General features: G+C 41.8%; 1 protein-coding gene across 6 annotated transcripts in view; it reads right to left on the bottom strand.

Moving 5' to 3' along the window:
* LOC146550228 (forkhead box protein J3-like) overlaps positions 1-16,911 on the bottom strand; it is a 67,294-nt gene that overhangs the window by 10,495 nt on the left and 39,888 nt on the right. For 4 of the 6 annotated variants that reach the window (XM_085260065.1, XM_085260069.1, XM_085260067.1 and 1 more), the window contains exons 6-9: positions 13,414-13,515; positions 10,434-10,592; positions 4,000-4,216; positions 1,158-1,415 (exon numbers count right to left, since the gene is read on the bottom strand). In XM_085260065.1, coding sequence (XP_085116191.1) covers positions 1,158-1,415; positions 4,000-4,216; positions 10,434-10,592; positions 13,414-13,515 — 736 coding nt within the window. The remainder of the gene's footprint in view (positions 1-1,157; positions 1,416-3,999; positions 4,217-10,433; positions 10,593-13,413; positions 13,516-16,911) is intronic. The other 2 variants (XM_085260068.1, XM_085260070.1) reach the window with 1 other exon arrangement.

Genomic DNA, 16,911 nt, shown 5'->3' with positions numbered 1-16,911 from the left:
CAAACAACTTTATTATTTCTTTAACTGCCTGTTTCCCCATGTCTAAAAGCATCAAGCCATCCATTTCTTTCTTAACTGTTTATCTAATTTAGGGTTGAAGGGGCGCTGGAGCTAATCCCCAGCTGTTAAGACACAGAGTACGCCCTGCACACAGAGGCATACAATCGTACCTACAGCCACTTTAAAATCACCAGCTAACCTGACAAGCATGACTCTGGATGTAGGTGAAAGCCAAGGGCACAAGGGCAGCAGGGGGAACTTTCTTGCTGCGAGGACGCTGAGATTACTGGTTTTCTGTTTCTTGGAAAACATAATGTGAACGGTAATAGTGAGGAAGGTTTGCTTTTGGTGTAATATAACCACTTGTTCACCAGGCCAGAAGAATTTCGCTTATACTCAATGCCAGCATAGCTCACTTGGTTGAGCAGGACCTCATGCCGAAAGGCTGCTGCAGAAGCTGAGTCTGAATGCACCCGAGACCATGTGCTTCAGGTCATTCCCCCTGCTTTCCTGCCCTTTCAATAAAGGCTAAAATGCCAGAAATAGATCTTAAAAAGAATTATGGTTATCCATATCCTAAATGAGGGGGCTGTGAAGGTAAAACACCAGTGGTCAGGTCTATATTGTGTATGTTAAGCACATCATATAAGCAGTTCCTGCTCCTGTGCAGTGTCTGCACAAACTTCCCCAGATGTTGATGGAAACTGGGATATAAAGCATCTTTTGTCTGTGGTTTCTGAGCAAATTTGTTCCGAATTAACTGAATTCAGTGATTTTGAAACAAATTATGGTAATTAAGGATAAGGGTTTTTTAAAGTACATGAATTGCCTTTCACCTCAATGAGTATCTGTGCCTTTGTAACCTCTCTCCCAGAGTAATTAACTACAATCAAAGGGACTCTCGTGTTGCTTTGTTAGTGAACATTCATGTTATCGTTAAAAGAAAGCTTTCACGTTCAAATTTAAAGACCTGGTATGTTCAGTGCAAGCTGATGTATTGATGTTATTATTATTACTCTGATTGGCAAAGTATTATTCAATCCCTGTTAGAAAGTTGCTAAAGTCTGCCCATGTTTTTCCTGATGTTGTGCACCAGTAGGCGACACCAAAGATCCTACACATGCTGTAATGCCCTTTGTCTGTAAACCTGTTCTCACCTGTTGTGGGGCAGGCCTGCACAGCGTGACTCTGCTGGTGGGAGAGAGACGAGTGCTGCTGAGAGTGACCAGAGTGCTGTTGGTGCTGACCGTGGGTGGAGTGAGGGGAGACGTGAGAGTGGTGAGGGTGGTGCGATGTCTGGCCATGGTTGTGTTGGTGGTGGTGGCCGCTGCCGCTTCCCCCACCAGGAGAGTGCTGGTAGGAGCAGGCGGTGCGGGCCTGTTGACCCGAGTCACCGGGCATACTCATCAAACCTGCTTGGGGAAAAAAACATAAAGACACATGAAACTTTAAAAAATGGGGCAAAAATGATGGAGAAGACACCTTTTTTCCACTATAACAGCTCAACCAAATAAAGCCAAAGATTCTCCTTCAACAACATGTTCAGATTTGCTCTCTTGAACTCATTTTAAAGTGGATGTGGATTACTTTCACGTTGCCATTTCTAAATTATTGTCAGTCAATTGTTTAAACCACCTACATGCCTTGGTATGTCACCCACAGCTATTAGCCTCCTATTCAATCACACATGCACAACCACTGCTATGGATTCTCAGTAGCAGGAATATGTCTTATACATCGCAATACCACCAAAGGAATTATACGGGTTTGTTGAATCCAAGTCCATTTTACACTGCAGGAATTGCAGCTCGGATCAGAAAACTGATCAGTTTATGTGGAGGCTATTTATCAGCAAGAATAATGTATCAATAAATTTGATTTCACTTTGATCTGGCAGCAGACTTCCACATCTTTGCCATCAGGCTGTGGGACGGCATCAGAGGCGAATGCACTGGCACCCCTGTAGCTTGCAGCTGTAACTTTAGACATAAATGTCAGCACTGGGTGGTAAAATAAATAGATTCACTTATGAATTCACAAGATTAACGATTTTCTGCCAGCTGCTCTCTTGCCTTATTTGCAGCACCAGTGCGGGCTTCTGCCATTATATTTTGATATATTCTTTATAGATCTCTATCAGCCATTCATCTGATAATGCTTTTGATTTAAGTAGGCTTCAAACAAGCCCTTTTATGAGGGCACACACAGAGCGTGAAACAGAAAGCCTGGGTTAACAAGGATAATCACTATTGGTGATACCCATCATCTCTGATTGGGGGTGTAGGTTTTGGCGAGCCAGCCTGGCTACGTCACCCGGTGTCTCTCCTGTCTGATTTGTCATATGAATCTCTGACTCATCCCTCACACACACAAACACACACACACTCTCCCTCACCTCTACCTATGAATTCCTTTTCATCATCGACACTGAAGAAGCTTTATGTCGGTTGCTGCCTCATTAAATTTTCAAATGATGCTGCAGCGTTTCTGGACCTTCCCGGTTTTGTGACTACTTAAATGTAAAAGGCTCTTCCAAGGACGTACAACGTCCAACTATAAAGTAAGGTGGACTCTTCGAAGGTTACCTTCCTTTGGTACATTTGTTTGAGTCGTGTTTACCTTTTCCTTTATTTGCTATCACTCCAAGATCTCTTCAGAACTTTTTGTGACCGATAAAAAGCGAATCGATGAGTGCACCACCGAGTGCAGAGTATTTTTCATTCAGTCTCTTTATTCCCCTCTGCTGTGTGTATAGTCAATGCTTTCATTGCCTTAACTGTATTTACAGTACTGCAAATCAAAGCTCCATTTTTATCTATGATTTTACCACGGCTGTGTTCCTCTTTCCTAATTTACCGTACGGGTGCATTTAAAGGGAATAATAACAGGGTTCTCTTTAAGATTTTAAGATGGCAAAAAGGGAAAGGGCAGCATAATTTTGAAAGCCAGATTGTAAAATGAGACTTCACAAGTTGACCCAGCTGTTGATTCACTCGTTTGCTCTTTAGAAAAGGTTCATATTTGCTTCACTGTGACCTGTAATTCAGGATGGTGGCACTGCCTGAGCCCGTACCAATGCGGTGTGTGGTCCTGGACTCGCTGTAGATACGATGAGCTCCTCTGTCTGGATGACTCAAATTCTCAAATACAATGACTACTGACACCGTTTCCTGCTAAGCCTCACACTTAAGGGACCCTTTCAAGCATCCGCTAAATGCATTTTCTTCCTCATTTTCCTTTTAGATCTCAGCGCAGTGCCGTTTTCTTCCCCACCATCTATATTCTCATTGTCTTATCTGTACCCTGTGTACAACCCTGACCACAAATTGAAGGGGACCTTGTCAGAGGGTGAATCCAGGCAGCAGTTGCGGGGGTCAACAGAGCGTATCAATCTCCTTGGTTACAGAAGATTTGTTGATGTGTATCAGGAGTAAAAAGTGAGAGAGAGAAAGCGCGAGAGGGAGAAGAGAGAAGGTGAGAGGAGGTTGGTGCGATGGTGGGGTGTCCAAGAGGGAGGAGGCCTAGTGACCTGAAAGCGTCAGGAAGCAATTAGCGAGATGCTTCGCAAACTTTAGAACCAATCTAATTAGCTGCTATCAAAGCTGCAGAACCCTTTGCTCTGCTCGACTACAGATGTGTTTGAGAGTTTTTTCCCCCCCTTCTGTTGAATTCTTACTCTTAATTGCCTTTACTCATTTGACTGAGCGAGCCGTAAAACGCAGATATGCGGAACAACAGATTGTTTGTTTATTAAAACACAACAGAGTAGGAGCGTGTGGTGGAGGTTAATACTGGAATGCCGGCTATGAAACCAGTGTTAAACTGTTTGAATTTATAAAGGTGGTGGTGGCGGGGGGGGTGCTTATTCTTGTCAGTTAATTATGTGCACAAAGCCTCACACAGAAGTTTACTTTATTTCCCAGTGAACACACGTGTTATTATAGGTGTCGAACAGGTACGCATGAGCAGGCACACTAATCCGCACACAAAACCACCCACCTTGCTGCGAGAAGGACTGCTCGAAGACGCACTTGTAAAGGCTGCGGAACGAAGAGCTGAGGTCCTCGAAGTCTGAGAAGCAGAGCTGCTTGTCCCGTGACTCGGGGACAGGTAAACCGTACTGGGGCTGCGGGGGAGGAGGAGGAGGCGGCGGCGGAGGTTGGGCGGGCTGCTGGAGGCTCAAGGACTGGGACGAAGGTTCCGAGTGGCTGCTCACCTTCGAGGCGGATAGGAAGAAGAGACGGATCGACTGTTAAAAGGCACGGGGAACATCAGGGAACGTCGTGGTTTCAGAAAAACGCCTGACAAAGGCTCAATTCACACTGCGATTGAAAAGATTTAGTTCGTCAAGGTGATGAGGCATTGCAGGTTCAAGTGCATACGTTTTATGTGCTTGACTGGTTCATCAAAAATAGTAATCATTTTTTGGCTCATTCATAACCAACTCTTGGCTCTACTGTTTATAAAATACACAAAAAACACCACCTAATGGCACCTAGTTCTTTTATTGACTGCTGCTTGTCATACACAGAGCATGTATGGAAGGATTAGAGAGCATATTAGTGACTTCAAGAATTTCTGTGCCTCCCCGAATTAAACCAAGGCTCAGTTAAAATGTTTTAATTGTCAAGGAACTGCCATTCAGTTGTAAAATCTCACCGCACATGAAACTGCTTAAAATTATTGGATTACTCCTAAGTGGATTGTATTTCATCACCATCTTCCTCCATCACCTGCAGCAGCAGTGCGCGGCTACGAAACAACAGCAATTTGTATCCAGAGAGAAGATTCACAATTCAGATATTTGATCCTAATGTGACATAATATAACTTGTGTCAGTCAATCTAAAGACAGGATGCAAAACAGAAGCACAAAAGGTGACTCGGGACTGCACGGATCATGTAGATGACGTATGTGTTAAACCTATATATGATCAAAATAAATGTTCTATTTATTTTGATCATATAAACAAAATACAGAGGTTCCACAAAAAAGTGGGAGGAAGTGCACATTTATTTAATCCCACCCCTTCTCCATAAATTATCAGCTAGTATTTATCCAGCTTTGTTACTAATATAAACTCAATAGCAACAGACATATTTCTAATAACACAATATAGACGCTATGTAAAAAAAAACAAATTATCACCATAAAATTATTTGTTTTACAACTCCACACCTCCGCACATCAAAGCCCTGTGCCTCCAGTTTTGGAAGGTTAATTCTAACATCTGTATAATCTGAAGTAAGGTTAATAGGTTAACCTGGTGTGAGAGTGCCTTAAACCCGAGTTCTTCTTAAATGCCATGGGTCCAGTAGAAGTCTGTGAGGAAACAGCTTTCTGACTTGACCTCTGTAAACACTTTCCTCTTGTGTTAATGGTCTCAGTGACACACTGTGGTTAGTACTATATAAATAATAAAGAGACCAAGATGGCGACAGCAAAAAACAATCAAGGCTTCAAAGACCTGGGTTACACCGCGGTAGCTATGACACTCTTTTACACTTTTTGAGCTTGAACTCAAAAAGTCGCTCCCATTTTACCTGGTTAGGTAACCATAGCAACCAGCGGGAAACGCATAACCTGGTTTGGAGCACGTTATCTTGTAGCTCCAGTTTAAAAACAGCTGTAAATAACACATTTTCACAGATTCTTTTGATCAAACAGAGCAGAAAGGAGCTCTGCGTTGGGGTTAGTTATTCAGAAATTCAACGTTTTCGTACATCCTCCTACTCTGCTGCCCTGTTGATTTTAAAAAGTTAGAATTACAGTTTGCAGAATAGAAACTGCTCGGTGTATTTGTGGGCCTGGATCAGGAAGAATATTACATGAAGACAATTAATTTCACTTTGAACTGGTCAAAAAGTGATTTCCTGAATGGCTAAATGTATTGTAAAGTTTAGCTGTTGTGTTAGAAACAACAGCTTCTAACACAACAGTGAGATTGCACTAAAGCTGAACCACACCTCAGTGTATTTACATATGCAGCACCGATTTCGTTCCTTACCTGCACCACCAGTGTTGTCTTTTGCTGTTATATTTTTATTACTTCATAGTTTTCTGAGACCAGTCTTAAGTGAGCATGCTCAGATCCTGTCGCCTGTTGATGAATACTATTGTGAGGCCATTATTTTGCTTTTTAACCCTTAAATCAGGCACATCTGGTCAGATTATATTAGCAACTTATTCACTTACCCTAACATTAGCAATCAGGGTAAATTGTCACACAAAGGTGGTTATCAGCTTCATAACTTAACTCATGATTGATTAATCCAGCTATGAGCATGTTCACATTAAGGGGATGACGCTGGCAGCATCCGGCCAGTCACACAGATGGACGTCTCCACTGGCACGCGAGCCGCTGATCTCACAAAGAATGATAAAACTGTGAGGGTAACTGAAAGAAATGCTCCTGCTGTAGAGAAATAAGCGGTGTGAAACAGAAAATCACAGTACAATAGTCAGTAAAATAAAAGTATCAACACTCTAACATTGAAATATGGGAGAATGTGATGAATTAGATGCATGTGTGATAGATTTAGTTGTTATTCTTTCAGCTGTAGCCTCAATTTTGTCTAAGGGTCTGAGAACAGCCTAAAGATTCAATATAAAAACATAATTATAATGTAGGTTTAGACTCTAAGGTCCACAGATGCCCTGTTTTGGGATCATATATTATAGGCTATAGAACAGTCTAATGCTCATCGGGGAAACAGCAAGAGTCTAGATGAAAAACTTTAGACCCTGCATGCACAAAAGTCCAAGGACTTTTCCACAAATGGTGATTCTATTTCCCAGATAACTGATTGGTTGGTAAGCAGTGATCTCATACCTGCTGATTGACAACCTAGATCGGGTCTGCAGGATAGGTTACCATGGCTACAATAACAAGTAAGTAGAGCTAAGAAGTGAACGGACTCTGTAATACTGCAAACCCAGGGTTAACCTTGAAGTTACCTGGATAATCCCAAATCCAGCTTCCTAGCACAGGCGTCAAGTGGAGAGCACCTCTGCCTTTAAGTCAAAATGCATTAGAAACAAACCTCTTGGCTTTTTTGTCTCTACAGGCTGAACCTAAGTGAACACACCTGAATTTCAATTGGCAGACAGAAAAGTAAAATTCAATAATAATACGATTTAATTTAAATGAATTAAATTAAAACTTCAGCCGAGCCCTGGACACTTTTTTTTATATAAATTACTGTCAGAAATCATTTAATAATTCAGCCATTCACAGTGATGATCATACCAAATTCAATTTCACACAATTAAAATGGAATCGCTGCTGCCTCTCATTTCTTTTCACATAAAAGCAAAAACAAAATACGAAGCTTCACATATCTGCCGCATATTGTGAATGCAGCCGGTCTTCATCCACCCTCATTTCATCCAAGCTGTCATCTTCCTCACCATCCACCCGGAGAACTCAAGCAATTTGCTGTGATCAGTGTGTCTCTGCCAATATAAGCCAACTTACGACGACACATCTCCCACACATCTACCTCCACCCCAATAATGCCAGCCTTTCCATAAACTCTCTCGGTGTCTGAGATCTCTGCCAGCAATGCCACCAGTAATCACCGTCAGTCAAAGGGATGCGGGGGGAGGGGGCTATCACCTGCTTCAGGTAATGAGTCAGAACTAAACCCGATCCCACCGGACTAGACCGCAGATGAGGTCTGAAACGATGGAAGAGGAGGGCGAAAGGTGGAGGAGCCGATGCAGGGAGGAAGAAAACAAAAGATGGCCTCTAGAAATGAGAGGTTAACGAGATGAGATTGCACTGACCTTTGCTAATGCAGGTGGGAGGTGAGCAGGGAAAAGTGATTGATGGTAAAAAGGTGAGCAGCTGTTACAAGGGAGAGATAATGAAGAGTTGGGATTTTTCAGCCCTCCTGTAATTTTGTTTTTGAACAGAGACTGGCCTTTAAAACTGTATTACATTTGGTTTAGAGGGACACAGGCGCGAAAACGATCACAAATACATCAAACACATTGCAGGTCTGTCTAGTTCCCATATTTATATTTGACCGAAAGGGACTTTAGTGATCGCAGTGGGGAAAAAACGCTGTTGTAGCTACACTACTACAAGGATTTGGAGAATGAAATGGACTGAATAGAAAGAAAGGCACACTTGCTCACAAAGGTTTATCCACTGGGAGCCAGAATATATACAGGTGAAAATATGAATGACAGTTGACACAGCAGGGAACCTCGTGGACTGCAAAGCAAGAATGTGTAAGTGTACCGCCCCTTTTTGTGCACCTTATAAAGGTCACGAGGACACCAAAAACATTTGAGCATCACTTCTTTAAAGCCTGTAGATACTACATTAGTAGTGAAAGACAATCAGTCTTTTGCACAACCCACTGTCATTGTTGCACTTTGCTATTGCACTGTTGTGTCTCCACTGGCTTGTGTCTGTATCGTTCTGTTCTGCCTAGTGTTGCACTGTTTGGGGGTTTTTTGGGGGGAGATTTTTGAAATTTTTGCACACTTGCACTTTATGCAGTCCTGTGTTGATTGTCTGTTATATGTTGTACGTAGCACCGTTGTCTCGCTTCACTGTGTACTGTACCACTGCACATAGTTGGAATGACAATAAAGCCACTTGACTTGATTTGAAAGGAAAACTAACGGGAGCTGCTTCAGTTATTCAGACATCAGGTCACTCCTAATCGGGTCCAAAATCACTCCATTAATATGTTGTTTTGAATCTCAAAAGCTCATCATGGGTCAGTTTATGTTCAAACATATTGGTTTCCTAATGTAGTCCCTCTTTAATAAACAAGCAGCTCATTATCATGTAAGTTGGACTATTTAAGACTACTCAGTTAAATAGGACCTTGTTTTTAGGCACAAGGAATAGTTCAAACTGTCAGGATAAAATATGGCGCGAAACAGCTATGTGCAGAGTTCCTTCTCTACTTTGTATTATCCAAGTTTGTAGGAACATTAACAGCGGACAACATGGGACTGCATCAATGTGTCCTCTGTATACAGTGTGTGGGACCTGCTGAAATAATAGAGTTAGTGGGGTATGGTAGCTCAGTGTTAAGTGGCTTAATAAAAAAAACAACATAAAACCCCCAAATGTGTCTGAAAACGGTCAGGGACAAAGACTGGACTGGAAATGAGTGAAAAAGCAGCCAACGTCCAAAAACAACTCTGAAAGCCTAGAGAGTTGTTGCTCAAGAGCACTTCAAAAAATTACAACAAAGACTGTTTTTTTTCAATCGAAACATAAAGAGAGGGGTGGCTCAAGACTCTTTGCTCAGTACTGCAGTTACATAACCACCAGAGGAAAAAAGAGCTAGAGCTAGAGTGTAGTCCTTCGCTCCTTTCTCACCTCCACACAGCTGGCCAATCACAGCGTTAAGTGGGTGTGAATGTAGGATTGTCGTTTACAAAAATGTCTGAAGTCGAAAGAGGTTTGACGCGAAGAGCTTTCAGAGCATAAGTTCAGCAGTATTAAATAATCACACACACACAGCATCTGGCTCACACTCATCTAAAAACAGCAAAACCAACCAAGATAAACTTGCTTCTTGTTTTATTTTTGGATGACAGAAGCAAGCCGCTATCAAAGCATTTCCCACAGGTTTGAAATTTATTTTGTGGTGTTCGGCCCTGAGGGGCGCGAGCGGCTGCAAAGAGTATTGATAGTCTGCGGCAAAACAAAATTCAATTCACGAGCTAAATAATCAGTCCATATGAATGCAATGTTCAACAACAAGCAACTGAGTTTTCAATCAATCTGCACTCTGAATTGCATTTCCATACCTCTGGAAGGAAGGAATGATAAAAGTCTCTTTGGATTGGGTCAGCTTCACTTGTCTGAGCACAAATAAATTCTGCACATAAGAAGCGATGACTGAAGTTGCCCATTTGATTCTTTCTATGCATGTTAAAGTAGCACTACAATAGAGAGATAATCCATTTCCCCTTGATTTTTTAAATAGGTGACCACAATTAGGCCTAATTGTTTGAAAAACCATTACTTTGCTTCTACGCACAGTGAATGTGCTCTGCTAAAGATGAGCGAAAACATATTTGGCTGCAAAATCTGAGCATCAAACATAAAATGAGAGTGAGCAGTGTACCGTAGATCCAGCGTACATGTTGTTAGCTGGTTACCACCTCCTCAGTCTGCTAAGGGTGCAGCAGACACCTTCTGTACTGATCTGGTGTCTCGACCGGTGTCTGAATCATCCAGATTATTTCGAGTGAATCCAGGGGAAAAAAACCCAAACACGACACAGAACACGTAAAAATAGTTTTAATGCTGCTTGTTTAAAATTTGTCAGCTGTGAATGAAAAACCAGACACTGTGGCAGTGTCCTTGAATTCTGAGTGGAAAATTGTCACGAGAAACATAAAACCTAGAAGCGATCACTCTAAACAACAACAACAACCAAAAGCAAAAGTCTTACTGGTGTGTATCCGTGCACGTTGCTGCCACTGCTGACCGCGGTGCTCCGGTTGTTGAGGTTGACGGACGCCAAACTTTGCTCTGAAAGGCTGTTGCTAAGGCTGCCGCCCAGGCTCCCAGGACTCTCGCTGCCTTCTGCTTCATGGTTGTACAGCGCTACCTACACACACACACACACAGTGTTGATGTTAATATGACAATAAAGGCTATTATACGGGGCCAACGATTTGAGCCAACGCACCACATAAACCCCTTCAAAGGCAGTGATTCATGACTTTATTGTTCCTTGTAGCCTATTTTGTTACACTGCCTCATATTTGTTCACGCGCCAATTCATATCCAGACTGAAGTGAGTGCCGCGCCACTCAAGGAGTTACCCATGCACCATTAACTGATGGAACAAGTTATGAGGAAAATGTGGAAATATTAGTTCTGGTCTATGTAAATTTGTCCTTTTGCTGTGTTAAACGAAAGAAAAAAAAAATAGACTCACCGACCCTAAGCTTGTGATTTTGCTTTTTTTTTTTGCCACCTTGAACTTGTTGATTCTGATTAGATAAAGACACCAAGTTGCACTTCGAAGTAACTACGCTGTATATCTTATTGTAGCAGATCACAAAGCGTTCAAGAGCAATGCCTCAGGATTACGTTGAATCATGTTTCTCTTGTTTTATTTGACTGTCAGGACTTGTGAAGCGCAGCGCCAACATTACCTCCAGGCAACATTTAATTGTATAGACAAATGCGAAAATACAGCCTTCGGGTGAGACAACATTAAAGGCTCTCTGGGGCAGTGTTCTACACTGCAGAACATCTTGTAGTGGCAAAAAAGAAAGGATAGAGAAGTGCTATTGAGTCGTGGGTTAAAGTGTTAATCCTGAACTGTTCCTGTTTGAATAGTTTTGGTAATATCGGCACTGGGTGAAAGTTTAATTCTCCTGACTGTGGAAGTAAAGGAACAGGGATTTCTTTTTAGGTTTAATGAGGTGCTTTAGGTTGAAATCTACACAGAAGCAAAGAACCGAAACACTAATCACAACAGATCATAAAAGATTTGTTTTTTCATTATGCAAACATTACAGTAACTCAGTGCAATGATCTGATCCTGATCCTCCTCCACCCCCTCGACCCCCGCTATCCTAAATTCCCAGTATCAAATTATAGGAACGCCTTCCTTCAGTAGTGCAGGCTTTGTCCAATGCAAACAGAACATCGGCGAGAGCAAACGTGTTATAGAAGAAGCTCTGACGCACTGCTGTGCCTGCAGGACGCCACCTGTGCGGATGTGGGCGGATGTCACTGATGCCGGCATCGGCATCATTATCATCAAGGTCTCCGTGCTCTGAATCATTGTTTCAAAATGTATACTGATGTCTGAGACGACTCAAGTTTTAGTCTTTCCTGGCGTAGCGCGGATTGAGTGCAACCTGACACGTTTAAAGAAATCAAATGAAAATCCTTTTGTTTCTCCACCTGCTGCACGAGTGGCACGCCAAACACGCCAAACAATAATCGCTTGATGATCTGCACCAAGTTGGCTGCTTGTGAAGCTCTGTCCTTGTTTTGTCTTAGCGATTATCTAATAAAACTGCAATACCTTTTGCGGCATTGATTAATAACGTTATTAACGGCTTTGTTATAAGAATGATGGTGGAAAATGTGAAGGATCTGCAGTATCTACTTTTTCAGGTAGGCAAGTTAATCCACTGCACTCTGTTGTTTACCGTGTCTCACAGCAAAAAAGGACTGAATTCCAGATAATAATAATAATAATAATAATAATGATTAAAATTGCATGAGTACTTGGCTACAACGCTGATAAGAAAAAAAAGTGCAGAAATTCTCATCCTCGTGTCTCATATTGACAAATTCTGGGAAGTATGAGTCAGGGTCTGTTAAAAGTCCAGAATGGAAAACTGTAACGTGCTGCAAAGTCCAGACCTTCGCATCCCATCCAGAACAAACAGAGTAATGCGAGCTGCTGCGGGACAAATTTTCTCTTTGGTTGGGGACAGGACGAAAAGGATCACCCACTGCGCATAATTACTGTGTTTGTGTGGGTGTGTGCGTCAGATCAGATAGGTGTCAGAGGTCCCTGTCTCTGCTTGATCTCTGACCCTCACATAGGCGATCACACGCAGTTTAGTGTTTAAATGCTTGTGTGTGTTTGTGTCGCGTAAGGCTTTCTGCTAGAAGTGAAGACTTGTTCTGAAGGCGTCTCAGCCTCTAAAGAAGAGGCGAAAAAGAAAAACAGACACTTCTGCTGCTGCTTCTGCTGCAGTTATGTCTCACTATAAATATGTTGTGACAAAGTTTGACACATTTTCCTCACAAGCAAGTACAAATGACTAATCATTGCACAGAACTAAGAAATCAATATTCATTCATATAAATGCCAACGAACTATGATCATTCTGAAGATTTTTACTACAGTGTTTTAAAGCTCTGAATGGAACATCTGTCGCTTCTGAAGCATATAAGGTCATCGTCAATGAAACTAACAGCATTTAAATGAATCCCAATCCAGAGAGTCCAACCTGCTAATGAATCTCCTCTGACCCACGCCCCCTCCACCACCACGGCATGAATTCCAACCTCACAGTTATCCAGTAACCTTGTACAACAATTCTGATATGTTTGATAATAGGTTGTAGATGATATTGCTATAACAAAAGAACTCAAGCCTCATGAACTCATGTCAAAATGAACAGTGACACGCTGATTTTACTTCTCTTTTTGACTGTTTGCTGTTTCTTTGTTATGATGTTGGCTCTGCTGGCTCTGGATCCCTATTTGAATTTGTTGAATTTGCCAAAATGGAAGAAAAGCTCTTTCTAAAAGGAGAGTCGCCAAATGCCGAACCAACCTCTGTCTGTATCTAACTGAGGATGGAAGCCACGCGTCCGGTCACATAAACTTTGTATGCCTGCGCTGTTGCGCTGTTTTGTATTGAAACAGCTTATGAACAGCTGGTGCCCTACCTTGTTGGTCACAGCATTGATGGCCAGAGTGGGAGATGCCCCTCCTGACATGATGCAGTCCATCCTCAGAGACTCGGACTCCAGGCTGTAAGGGGTCGATGCCTGCAGGAACAGGAGACAGTGTGAGAAAAATCTGGGCATAGAAAATGTTCATAAGTGCGGATTTGGGTTCAGTATCCTGATAACACGACCCACGTGAAGGCAACTAAACATTATTATTTTATTAATAATGTTTTGGGGTTTTTCTGACAATGACAAGCCAAAAAGTCTGTTGTGAAATTGCCTAGAATACTCGTTTCTGACTGAACTAATAATGCTTCCTAATGAAGGAAAAAAGGCAGGATAAACAGTGGCTTCAGGCACTAAAAGTGAACGAGCACAAACTGACCTGCGTAAACTTGCACAAACCTCACAAGGTCTTTTTATAAAATCCGTGATGCGTATGATGTCTTTTCTGAAGTCTCCGCATTTATTCTACAGTGATTCCCTCTCATCTGTGGCCAGATTCCAGCTGTTTTTATTGATTTGGCTATAACTTCCACAATAAGCCCAGTAAACTGATTCAAATCAGTGATTTAGTACACTCTGGGGAGATTGATCACATTTACAGGAAACGGGCTAAAAACAGTAACGTAGCAAACCCTGCTTTTCATGTTTCCTTAAGACTTTAATGTGGCGACTATTACAAGACATAAAAACCACTGTGCAGCAAATACATCACTGATTGCCTGATATCCCCCTGCATAAAGTTTGAATACACCTAATTCATCGTATTCTATTCTATTATAATTGTGCTATAGAATAAAAGGCTAGGAATATAAAATAAAAGCAGCAATGTCAGTGAACCTTGTTGGTTGGCTGGGGAATTTTAAGGTGTGGTGGGCAACATGTTTTTGGTGTCACCGGGCAAAAAAAGAAAGCTACATCAACCTTGCAGCATTGTAAGTGAAGGGAATTTCTGCAAATACTCTTTATTAAGCTTTAGAAAATCTTGCACCCACAAGAGACTTTGGCTAATCGTGCATTTTCTGACCAGAAAAGGTAAGTAGTCTTAAGAGCAAAAAAAAAACAAAAAAAAAAAACAAAACAGAAAAACGTCCAGCGTTGGTGCAATGGGTTTGAATTCCCTATGAAGCCAAAAGTCAGCCCTGGCTTATCTCTAGCCTGTGTTCATCTTTTGAAAGGGGGTTATAACAGAGAATGGAAAACTGCAGGAGGAAAGCAACTTTTTAAGGTGGAGATATGTGAAGCATTCTTTAACACTAAAGATGCAGGTTGTACCCCTTTCAGGTTCACCACACGTTACACTGTGTTGTGGCAGGTACAGTACTGAGCAAAGGCTTTGAGCTTTTTGTCATTTTTTAAAGTGGTCTTAAACAACAGTTCTCTAAGCTTTCTGAAGGTATTTCAAAGTTTCTTTCTTTGGCCACTGGCTGCTTTTTCACTCACTGACCAATGAATCACTTAAACACAAAAAAGGCATAAAATAATATTTTTTTCACCAACAAGGTGATTCCCAAAGAGCTATTAGCTGAAATCTTGGCATGGTATGTCGTGCAATTACAAAACTGAGGAAACTGGATATAAAGCTGTTCATCTGAAAGCAGCAACTCTATGCTTTTTCAGTGATATTAGCGTCTCTCTCCTTTCTCAACCAATCTTCGTCTTCGCTGGGCTGCTGCGACATCGTGCCTGTGATTACCGTAATGACTCTAATATCAATGCAAAATGCTGCTTTTAGGAAATGCTGGAATTCTTTCAATTGAGCAAATAGTTCAGGAGTTACGGGAGATACAGATGTTGAAAAAACATTGCAGAATACCAGTCTGATCCCAGCAACAGGTTAGGTTTTCTTTAGGTTAAAGGAGGGAAACTGATGACAACAGGTGATGGATCCAAATAGAAGGAGGTCAGCAGACAGGTACAACAGGTAAAAGAGTCACCTGTAAAGCACTGTGGAGGCTCTGTCAAGGTTCAGGTTTGCCTTTCAGCCAGTGGTGTTGGGGATCTTGTCTAGTCTTCAATTGTTCCTGAAGACTACTTAAAGAAACTATAAGAAAGCTTGTCTAAGAGACTTTAGACTGTGTTGAAGAATAAAGGTGGTCATACAAAACTGTACAATTGTACAAACTCTGTTTTTGCCTTATTAAAGATTACTCTTACTTACATCTTGATTAAACGTGTAAGTAAGGCTACGTCCACACTAGCCCGGATGGATTTGAAAACTGCGTTTTCATTGGGGAAACGGCCGAAAACGCTTATGTTCCAGCACTGCGCATGTGTGAAACGCAAGAAGATTCGACCTGCCTCATTTCTGTCTGCTGTTTATTTACTTTCCGGCTCTTTGAAACGTCGCGGCAAAGGGTTGAGGAAAAGCACCGAGTTTTTTAAATGGACTAACAATGAGGTGGAGTTGATGCTGCGAGTAACACAAAAGTACAAAGTTGCAAAAGCGAGTGAGAGTTAAAGAATGTGAAGAAAAGCTATCTGGAGCATGTACAGACTGATATTAATCTTTAATAGGGCTGTCCAAACTGAGAGCAAACAAAACAATTGTTTGTATAATGCCCTCCGCTTTCTTAGTTTAATTGGTCACATGACTGCATCATATGACTAACATGCGTCATCGTTTTAGAAAGTTGGCATTTTTGCAGTCCACACTGCGGCGCGAAAGCACCATTTCCAAATGTACGCATTTTCAAGATCGTTTTAAATATTAGTATAAAGGGGTGCACTAATATTTTTTTTAAACAGTAGAGTCTCGCCTTCTAGTTATTATGCAGAAATCATTCGTGGATGCTCTCCGCTGATTGAAAATGTCCAGAGGAGTTTGAAAACGAGGACGGAAATGAAATGTGACAAAGGTTATGAGAAATCTAAGTGTGCTGCAAGTTCATGATTCTTCACTGAGCCTCCTGAATCACCATCACGCCCCAGGCTCACACTGTGTGAACTAGTCGAGGCGCGCTTCATTTAAATTGCGGGACACTTAAACAGCCTGGAAAGTGGACACATCACTTGCACTTGATAAGATGAATCAAGCCATCCTCATGCATTATTCACGTACCTATAATGCATTCAGCAGCAGTTCATTTTCTGCTGCTGTCCTCACAAAGCGCTAAAGTAGGGTTAACTGAGTGTGAGGACGTGAGGAACTATTCAAAGATCGATGAGGGGCTAAATTGATGCCTGCCAAATGAAGAAGAAAAAAAAGGAGAGAGAGAGAGAGAGAGAGAGAGAGAGAGAGAAAAAAACAACAACAACAAAAAAAGAAACCCGGGGAAGATGTTTTTTTTCTCCTTGTCTGACTCCTTTCAGGGTTCAAGACAGCTTGCCTGCCTTTCCAAACTGCTTACAGTAAGAGGATTGGTTGGTAACAATGCAATCTTTAATTTATGATAAACTCCAAGCTAAACGGGTTGTCGGTTCCCTGGTGGAGGCACTTAAAAAGAAGACAAGAGAGAGGTGAAGAGAGGCAGGAGGAAGGCTTGTGGAGGA

The sequence above is a fragment of the Mchenga conophoros genome, linkage group LG20, assembly GCF_057382185.1.
Source record: "Mchenga conophoros isolate Kocher_MC1m ecotype Shallow Benthic linkage group LG20, M_conophoros_male_GT1.1, whole genome shotgun sequence".
Lineage (NCBI taxonomy): Eukaryota > Metazoa > Chordata > Actinopteri > Cichliformes > Cichlidae > Mchenga > Mchenga conophoros.
The sequence above is the reverse complement of the archived record's forward strand: the minus strand, read 5'-3'. Positions and strand labels throughout refer to the sequence as shown.